This window comes from Pleurodeles waltl, chromosome 6 (assembly GCF_031143425.1).
Source record: "Pleurodeles waltl isolate 20211129_DDA chromosome 6, aPleWal1.hap1.20221129, whole genome shotgun sequence".
Lineage (NCBI taxonomy): Eukaryota > Metazoa > Chordata > Amphibia > Caudata > Salamandridae > Pleurodeles > Pleurodeles waltl.
This window is the reverse complement of record NC_090445.1, coordinates 498,863,500-498,874,122: the sequence shown is the minus strand read 5'-3', so window position 1 is coordinate 498,874,122 and position 10,623 is coordinate 498,863,500. Positions and strand designations below refer to the sequence as shown.

The 10,623-nt window shown below is 42.1% G+C and overlaps 1 protein-coding gene across 3 annotated transcripts in view; it reads left to right on the top strand.

Annotated features, from left to right (window-relative positions):
* The first annotated feature begins 496 nt into the window (after positions 1-496).
* KCND3 (potassium voltage-gated channel subfamily D member 3) overlaps positions 497-10,623 on the top strand; it is a 933,785-nt gene continuing 923,658 nt past the window's right edge. For 2 of the 3 annotated variants that reach the window (XM_069238663.1, XM_069238662.1), the window contains exons 1-2: positions 582-1,220; positions 3,100-4,278. In XM_069238663.1, the coding sequence (XP_069094764.1) occupies positions 3,173-4,278 (1,106 nt within the window). In that variant the 5' untranslated portion in view covers positions 582-1,220; positions 3,100-3,172. Of the gene's footprint in view, positions 1,221-3,099; positions 4,279-10,623 lie in introns of all 3 variants that reach the window. The other variant, XM_069238665.1, reaches the window with a different exon arrangement.

The window sequence follows — 10,623 nt, the reverse complement described above, 5'->3', positions numbered from 1 at the left end:
CGTGTGTGATCTAAAAATAGATTACGTTTAAGCTTCATGGACGACTGTGTGCTGTTATTTCAGAGGGTGGTACCAGAGATACTTATCTCCAGATCAGTATCCCAGGGTGGATATGACGGGCACGTGACCAAATCAACAGGTTGGTACCTGTGTGCTAAAAAGTGCTGCGTGGTGGATGAGATGAGACTCGCGCGGCCAAACAAGACGTGATGCATGTAGCATCCGCGAGTGAAAGCCTGGTGGCAGCAGGTGCGGGTCCTCACGGAGAGCTCTCGTTTTCCGCTACTAGATCCTCCCACTCTTCGCCCACCCGAACCCCCCAACACCAGCCGAACAAGATGGTGTTCACTTGAAACATGCCCTTTCCGTCTGCGTATTCCGCCGAAACTAGCTGTACTTAGTGCCTCGTGACCCAGACATAGCCTACTGAGTGTCCGCTTTCTTTGTGCTCCCCCTCTCGTGAAAAAAATATAAAAATACAGTGTGAGAGAACCGTGTGTTTAGGATAAAAGGAACGGTAAAGGGTAATACTGTGAGAGATAAAGAAGGAAATATTAGCGCTGTGAGGAGCTGGAAACAGAACAGCACATTTTCGTAAACGATGAGAGGCTGGTGGTCTGGTGCGCCCCCCTAATCGCGCCACCAAACTTTGAAGTTCTCGCACGCCTTGTCAAGCGATGGGCTCCCATTAGCATGCAGCGTCGGCCTTGCTGTGTATTTAACGACTGCATTTGCAGGAGTCTCCGCGAGCTGCTCGCTGTCTCCCCCTCTCTCTCTCTTCTCCCTGGACTCCCTCTCTCTCTCTTTCCTTGCTCCTGTTTTACAGCATGCCTCGCTGGGACTGGAACTGAGGCGCGCAGGAAAGATCCTCCCTGCCCAGCCCTTCCCTGCAAGCACCACCAGGAGAGAAACGGCAGCAGCACCCCTCCTCCCGCACCCATCCCTCCGAAGCACAGCAACTGGGTACCAATGTTCAGCAGAATAACAGACCTCCGGCTACCGGATTATATGAGACAACCCCACCAGCCATAAACACCCACTTCATCACCAAGCAAGAGGAAAAAGCAGCGGAAAACGGCGCAGCCATCCATCTTCTGCCTTGCCTACGGTTTTTTGTGTTTTCTGGTTACTTTGAACCAGAAAGAGAGGCACGCGCTGAGTGTCGTCGTTGTCCCCGGCCCCATTTTTGGTGTTCCGCTCTATGTGTTTCACTTTTAGAGGTAAGGGGCTGCTGGCGGGTTTGGAAATGTTGGGATGATGATGTGTGCGAGAGTGTTTGCGAAGTTTCTACGTGTTTATAGCGAGCCTGTTGCTGGAATGTATTGCCTTTGCGTGAGACCTTTTTCGACCTTCTCAGCGTTCATTTTTAGCAGCGATGGCACTTTAATTAGGCGAGCATCAAGCAGGTAAACGGCCCTCGTGCACGTCTGCTGGTGAGCGGGGGTGGGAGGGGTGGGGCTGCCTTTTCATAGACTGTACAATATAAAAGGATGGCACCGAGACAATTACAACTCAATTTTCTGAGTCGATCCTTAGATTGACCTCCATTATTATCCCAGAACACCCCACATCCTTTAGTAAGATAAATCACTTTCCTTTCACCAATTCAGTTGGAGCGATTTATGGTCCGAGGTTGGGCGAGCTATAAAGGAGAGGAGGAAGGCGTGCGTTACAGTGTGCGTGTTAACAACGCCGACATCGTTTACAAAAGTTGGTGCCTCAGGCGTTCGCTTGTATCGCAACCTGTTCTCTAAAGCGACAAAACAGCCGAAATGTTCTATTTCTACTAAAATATTGTGTTCCTACTGCTACATGCAAAGGGATTCTATATAATCGGTGTGCCAAAATAAAAGCAGTGGTTGCGTCAATTGACAAGCAGGCATTGTATATGTGTGTTTGTGCGTGTGTTAGAGGGAGAGAAAGAGCGTACGTGTGTGCGTACTTATGGATTAAAAGGGTACTCTATATACAACTGACCTCTCTGCATCTCAGTGTGTGTCTTTTTATCTCCGTAGTCGTTAATTCTACACCTCCATCCATCCATATAACCACCCAGCAACCTAATCATCCATGTCCAGCCATCCATTACATTCACCCTTCCATCACAGAATAATCTATCTATCTATCTATCTATCTATCTAGCTTCACTGGTTATATATCAAACCATAGGTTATGTTTTTTTGTCACTGCATGATGATATTGCATCATGTGAGGTTCAATATGTGTACTCAGAGGAAGCAAAATGTTAATTGGCACTTGTTAAAACTTGTTTTAAAAGCCGCCACTCTGCAGAATAGTTTGTTGAAATATTCCGAACCACTTCACATCTCTTACTTATTCTGCATGGAAACTTAATGGCTGTCTAAAGAGGGCTTGTGATCCTTGAACGATAATACTTTGGGAAAACAGCCTGTGGATTTATGCCTGCTGGTGAAGTTTTGGACAAGCAAATGATTAACATTTCATTAGTACATCTCACTGTTTTGACAACTGCCCGCCTGCATTATCATTATCTGTTGATGAAGATGTCAAGGTTCACCAACACAGTGCAGGTGTGTGTGTGTTTTTTTTTTTTTTTTTTTTTTACGAAAAGTTAGCTCCACTCGTATTTTATTTCGAGGCTGTGTATGCTAATTTTCACCATTCTCCACCGAATATAACAGGCTGTGTTTTGAAGGAGATGGGAGTATTAAAACACTTTCTCTCAATGATAGCACAGCCCCATTGTACATCATTTGACTCTTCATTTTCTACAAATGAAAGAAAACACAGTTGCTACACTTGTTGATTTATTGAGTCTTCAGTAAATTATTTTCCTGCCTTGTATCAGACAATGCATATTATAAGTGGTATTACATAATTTGGCTTTCACTGTCCATACATAGCCCTATAACCTTTGAACCGACTTATGTCATGCTTTGTGGTTCGTGTGTTTGCATGTGATGATTGATTGTTTTGAGGTATTTGCTGGTACATAAAGCCTACAGTTTAATATTAATCAGATGAATTGCCCTTGAAATGACATTTGTCAAACTGATAGAAGAAGAAGATTGTAACTATAAGTGTCCTCATTCAACTTTTAATTATTTCTTTAATTAGATGAACCTGATCTGAAGTCAAACTGGTTTTAAAGGAAGCTGAGCTTTTTCCTGGACCGACACCTACAGCCACCATGGCAGCAGGTGTAGCAGCATGGCTGCCCTTTGCTAGGGCAGCTGCTATTGGGTGGATGCCCGTGGCCAACTGTCCTATGCCTCTGGCACCAGGTGAAAAAAATAAAAGACAAGATGAGCTAATTGTGCTTAACGTTAGTGGAAGACGTTTCCAGACATGGAGGACTACCCTGGAGCGGTACCCGGACACACTGTTGGGAAGTACCGAGAAGGACTTCTTCTTCAATGAGGAAACCCAGGAATACTTTTTTGACAGAGACCCAGAAGTATTTAGAAGCATCTTAAATTTCTACCGAAGTGGCAAATTGCACTACCCGAGATACGAGTGCATCTCTGCTTATGACGATGAACTGGCATTCTACGGGATCCTACCAGAAATAATTGGTGATTGCTGCTATGAAGAGTACAAGGACAGGAAACGAGAAAATGCAGAGAGACTGATGGATGATGAAGAGAATGAGAAGAACAAAGAAGCCATGCCCTCACTCAATATCCGCCAGACAATGTGGAGAGCCTTCGAAAACCCCCATACGAGCACTTTAGCCTTAGTCTTCTACTATGTGACTGGTTTCTTTATTGCAGTGTCAGTCATTACTAATGTTGTAGAAACTGTTCCCTGTGGCTTAGTGCCTGGAAACAAGGAGCTTCCATGTGGTGAGCGGTATTCAGTAGCCTTCTTCTGTCTGGACACCGCCTGTGTGATGATATTCACAGTTGAATATCTACTAAGATTCTTTGCAGCCCCAAGTCGCTATAGGTTCATGCGAAGTGTGATGAGTATCATCGATGTGGTGGCCATCATGCCCTACTACATAGGCTTGGTGATGACCAACAATGAGGATGTGAGCGGGGCTTTTGTGACTCTACGGGTCTTCAGGGTCTTCAGGATTTTCAAGTTTTCGCGTCACTCCCAAGGCTTGCGGATCCTTGGCTACACTCTCAAAAGCTGTGCTTCTGAACTTGGCTTTCTTCTCTTCTCACTCACGATGGCAATCATCATCTTTGCTACCGTGATGTTTTATGCAGAGAAAGGGTCATCCGCCAGCAAGTTCACTAGCATTCCAGCCTCTTTTTGGTATACCATAGTTACCATGACAACCCTTGGGTAAGTGTGTCTTTCTTTCATTTTTACAGAGTGCAGGAAAAGTATTTTTTATATAGATGTTGAGTTATTTCCATGGATCTTTTGATCACATGTTTCTCAGTTGAAAAGCAGCCCTTCACATCTGAAGACTTTAAAGAGATTTTGCCAAATTACATCATTAGAGCACCACACTGCAGAGCTGCAATGAGGAATTCATGTTCATTCGAAAACATATCTTACCTGAGGAGACAACTTGAAAAAGAAAGACAGAACTACTACTGTAGTGTGCTATTGACGTAATGTTTTTCAAATAGGAAAAGTGAAAGCGGGGCAGGCCGTGAGTGGTATTGAATAAGGTGAGTGAATTGGCCTTTGCAGGCAAATGAGGAGTAGGAATAGGAAGTGGAAGACAATCAGTACTCACTATCCTACTGCAAGAGTAATAATGCATGCAGTCTAGGGTGTGGACAAGTGCAACACTGTTCTGTCAACCATAGGCAAGGTAGTATCCACTAGGAAAAATCACGCTGATCCCTCCCAGCCAGAAATTACACGGACCTTTAACTTAGAACAAAGTCTAAGCAAAATTATTAATTATTATTGTTTTAGAAAAGTAGAGCACAACTTCTAGATTAATGTCAGTAGAAGAGAGCAATCCACTGACAAAAATACCTGTTTAATGGCATAATGATTTTTTACTTCAATCAATAGGTACATAATTATTCAGTTGTTAATGTAGGTAACGTGAAACGACAGTAAAATGGCGAATTTCACTCAGCATGTATGAATATGTACGACAACATCTACATTTCATTGTTAAAGAGGAACTAAATGTGTTGTGGTTATATAGCACTACAACTTAAGATCAAATCAGTGTCCAGCAATACATAGCAGATTTACTCTCTCACATTCAGAAGAAAGTCTCACATGTAATTGACCAACGTGAATCCTGCCAAAGAAGGCTCATCATAATGCAGCCATGATTGTCTACTGAGTATTTCATGACCAGTAACGATAAATGCATTTCTTTATGTTACTGCTTTCTATTACGGACTTATATAGTTCTGGGTAAGCACCAAGCATGACCTGAGCGTTCGGCAGGAAACTGAGTGAACGATGGAAACACAAGGATGTGTAGATAGAATTAGAAAATTAGTTAGAAGTGGCAATATCAATAATTGAGACCTGTTTGGGTTATATATCTGCAAACCATACAGTGATCTGGTGCACTTGGGAGGCAGCCAAAACTGATATCAGGTGTGCTCTCCATGCACCTACCTTAAAAAAGGACATCCTGAAGGGCAACGGTTGAAATTACAGAATGGGTATCATTGAATGGCAATCGCACACACAATACCATTTTCATACACTCCATTAACCACTTTCGATCATGGGGGCTGAGGTGGGAATCTCCTTGTGTGAAGATGGGTCTGTCTTGTGAGGTGCAGATTAAAAATAAATAATCTCTGATCTTTCTGGGAAATGTGACGATATATAAAACTGGTTTTAATTAGGAGCAGTAGGAGTGAGTAGCTAAAGAGATGAGGAATTTTTTTTTTTGCATAAAATGTGGAGACTCAAGCATATGAAAAACCATGGCAAATGAAGTGTCACTATGTGTTTTCAGTCTGCCTCGTGTCCTACCGCAGTGCCTTATGTTCACAGTTGTTTCACTATTTCCTGGACTCAGAGAGCGTTCTGGTTCCGGTTCTGCTGTCTTTGAATCCAATTACTTTGTGTCCCCTTTCGCTTCTACTTGGAGCCACCGAATTAGTTTTAGGGTGACCTTTTAGTGCTTAACAAAATGTTGCTATTAACGCACATTAGCAAATTACAGAGTAACCTCATGCGCATTTCTTTGCCAATTTGAGATATACAAATTGCATTACTAAACAGTAACTGTTAAATGTGTATATGAAACATATGTTCTACGTCTCTTCTTAATTGCAAATATGCAGTGGGTGATGATCCTATAACGTAATCACAGGTTCTCGGTCCACGATAATAAAATATGTACATCTCACCAGAACGAGGCTGTACTGAATTTTACACATATGAGGTGCCTCTTTATTATGGGGTACTGTGCAGAAGTGATCATCAGGATCCAAACCAATATGTGTGAACCTGGATAATGAACCCACTCTGAATGTTTAACTTTTTTCGAAATGAAAACACTGTCCCCAGGTGTCAGATTTCTGGTAAAAGACACACTGGCATGATTTGTCCCTCGTATTTACTACTTTACAGCGCTTGAAATAACAGGAGGTTAAGGTCCTGGGAAAATTGGACTAAATGTTGTTCTTCCCCACTGTGAATTATCAAAAAGCCTCTGGGGTTGGCTTCGTGAGTGTTTTCTTCCCTCTTTTATGTTGCCTGCCATTGGCCACTTCATGGGCACCCCCATTTTACATTTTCTTCTTGAGTGATTTGATCCAATGATTTGACAATTCGTCTGCTTCTACCACCACCTTGGTGTAGTCAGTACAATTATAGACTTTCACAAGTCACACTAGTATGTCTGCAAAGCTGTTATGCCTTTTATCCTATTTCGTGCCTGCGCAACAGGGACATTTTTTGAACTACTTGCCAATCAGAGTGTAAGATATGCTTTTGTCAAACATTGGTAGACCTTCAGCGACACAGTGCTCTTCATCTTGACTTGAGGCAAAGGTCTTTGCAAAGTAAATACTATCAGACCCACACTGTGGTTGTAGCTTGCCATAACAAAAAAAACTACATTTCAAGGGGAGTAGAGCAGTGATTTGGTGTTGGGATGACTCTCTCAAAGTGGCATGAATGCTTTGTGACGCGTTAATTAGGGCCCGTTTGTATAAAAATAGATGCTTATATTTCTTAATAGCAATCTGAAATGCCACTTTACCTGCATTGATTGTGTGTGCATTGGTGAGTGTGTCATTATACTTACCTGTAAGGTTAAATTACCTGTATCTCTAGCAATTTATACTGTATACTTTACCACCAGGATTTTAAGAGTCAACTGAGTAATGTGTTTTGTGTGTTTGAAAGCTTTGAAAAGCCTAAGAGTGAGTTTGGGCTTTTCGAGTGAAAACAGTGGATCTGTGGAAATCACTACTTTTATCCCTGCAGCAACTTGAACTCTACCAGCTCTTTAAATAAAGAGTAAACTTCGCTCTTCTCATGATGTCTGAATTATGTAGAGGGTATAAGAGAGTGTATCTACAGTGGTACTTACATGTGGTGTGTAGGGTAGTGACATTTGTTTGGACAGCTAGTATGCCCGTGTGCTTGCTGGCTGTGTGTGTTGCCTGGTCAAAAGGACAGAGGACCGTGGGTCAGGGTATAGGTGTGATGCACTGGTCTCTTCTCCTGTATCAGAGGAAAGGATAGAGTATTACTGACAAAGGTGGAGTAATGATCCTACTATTAATGATCATGTCAGTGCGTGGAACGAAATCTTGCCCCATCTATTACCTACACTCAAATTCTAGAGTCACCAGTGCAAAAATTACAGCATCAGTGTAGATTGCTGTCTGCATATGGGTGTCAAATGCTAGTCTCTTGCATGTACATGTTCAGGTAGTTTCTCAAAATGGGAACGGGAAAAAGAAGTGTGGAGGGCTGGAAGTTGGATTTATAAAAGGGATAGTAAAGGTACATATTAATAGAGACAAAAAAAACAAGGGAGAGTAGGAGAAATTGAATATTGATGAAACAAAAGCAGAGAGAGCAGAAAGATGAGCAATTACTAACACTGTGCTCTTTAAAGGAATTTTCAGATATTGCCTTCAAATCTTCAAATCTTACCTTCAAGAACCTGGTGGCTCTAATCATGTTCCCTAGACCTTCCAGTTATCCATAGACGCCCTGAATAATGGGCTCCAGGAGTCTCTTCTGCCAACATATTTCTTCCTTCTCAGTGGGCTTACTCTCAAATAGTACCCTTTGCGGGAGGAGCAGGACTTTTATAAAAGTAAGCGACTCATCCTCTCTCCTTGCTGTAATATACTGTTCTCTCACAAAGTAGCTACATCAGTAGCACCAGCAGGCCCGGAAGCCTTTCCATGTTCTGTAAGTAAATTCCATGGTCCCTGGTTCTCTGGGTCTCCCACAAGTAGCCATTTGTGGACTGGACAGTCACATCCACTGCAGGTTTCTTCCTTCCTGGAAAGGAATGGCAATTTGGTGGCCTTGGTTGGACTCTCCCTGTCACCATCGAATATAAAAAACTATTTCAGTTCTGATGTACATTTCAAAGGACATGGCTTTGGGATTCAAAGCTCAGAGTCAGGCTGTTACCATAATTCCTGATCATCTAGAAGTTCAAAGGAAGATTTGTGTTCAATAGCACATTGAAATAGTTCCAAGGACTGCATCTCCACTATCGAGATACACAATTTCTGGTTCTATAGGAACCCTAGGTGGCTCTCTATGTAAATCTGTATTAAATTAAGTCTAAGATGGTCTCTTTTTCTTTAACCACTGTCAAATCAGTCATTCTGGTGCTTCCGCTGAGTGCCATTTTTCTCTACAGATATTTCTAGACTCAGCTGCAAGAGGCATCCCCATGAGACATTTGCCCATTTTAAGAAGCTTGTAAATTGTTATCTGAGAAGCATTCCTGACCACGTGTGGGCTCTTCATCCACCTTGGTTTGAGCGGCTGTTGACATTGCCCTTTCTTGTTACCACACTTTTATCTGCAGACATACCTAGCAGCTCCAAATCAATTTTCAGTGAATCAGCAACATCTTTCTGCAGCTTCAGATGTTTCTTCATCACCAAGAGGTCTAATGCACCTTTATATATCAACCTTTTCCTCTACACACCATGGGGCTTGTATCTTTCACACATGCAATTTGTGAAAGGTTAGAAGAAATAAGCACATACCTCCTTGTCAAATCCTGCCCGAGTGAATCAGTATTTTTTGTCCCAAAGCCCTGTCTACTATTGTTAGTAGAGAGGGCTTTGCGTCAAAAAACTTAGGTGGAAGCAAGGAAACATCCACGTACCATCCATAAATGCCCCCTTGATGCAAAGTAAGGCAAAGTACCACAAAGCACTACTTGCATTCCTCTTAGAACTATTTTTCAGCTCTAGTTTTGTGCTGGGAAGTAAATACCTTATCTACACTTTGTGCAAGTTTGTGTCGCTTTCTGTGACTTTACACCAGTGTAAAGTGTTTAAAAATCTTCACCCAAGTGCCACAAAATCGTTGTGTACTCAGCTGCATCCATGAGGCAAAAAGAATGAGAGTCAGAATAACCATCATAATGCATTACGAGCATTGTCACCGGGATGGAAACGTTTGAGGGGCCCACTGCACCTCAGCTAATGCTGCCTTTTAGTACCCAAACAGGAGGAGAGGGAGTGCCATTTTTCTTTGTATGTCTTAGTGCCCAGGGCACTCTTGATGCACCACTCAGAAACGTTGCTAGGGAGCTCAGCGTTTATTGAGTTTCAACCTTTATGGCATACTATATTACTTAATTCAATAATTTACATAGCTGTTTGCTGCAGGCAGCAGCAATAAAAGAGTAGGGTGCACAGCGTTAACTTCCGTGCCTTGCCATGAAACTACAGTCGAACACTCAATGTCATCCTATTCATCTGTGCATAAGGCTCCTTGTGCCCTGGTTTTGGTGTGACCTTAATTTTCAGCCAAAGCCTGCTGAAGTGTTTTTATCTCTAAATACTTCCCCGTGCATAATATGCATGACTAAACTTACAACGGTGCTGTTAAATTATTTAAAAGTATAATTTGTGCACTGTCAGACAGTCATACAGTTTAGATAAGTGTCACTTGTAATTTATGGATTTCCTCTGCAGTAGAGGAAAGCATGCATGCTGATGGAATTCGTTCACGGGTGGAAATAATGGAATTACACTCCTCTTTGAGGTGCATTGTTGTAGTTTCGGTTCCTTTCAAGGCATATGCCGCCTGAGTCCTGATTGTACATTAGAATATTTCCATTTAAGAAATGTCCTGGTGCCTTTAAGTTCTTTGGTCTTCAGTTTCATTCATTAAAGTATATCCCCTAATGGTAAAAGTAAAAAAAAAAAATCTTGATGGCATCACAGTCTCTTCCTGATACTCTCTTGGCTTTGCTACAAGTGGAAGAACCTAAACTTTGCAAGAAAAAAGTACTGTTTTAATTTAACAACTACTTTCCTTAAAGCCTTTCATCCCTACATACTAAAAGGAGAATGGTTTATCTCAAAAGAAAGTCAGTGATTCTAGAATCTTCCAGATGGACCTATTGAGTGAAAACTGGACTACTCAAAATATATGCAATTATCTGGACACTCAAAGGTGTAGAGAACAAACACCAGCAGCCAGATAGAGGCAAAATAGTAAATAGATATTTAATTCCACTGTACTATAGGA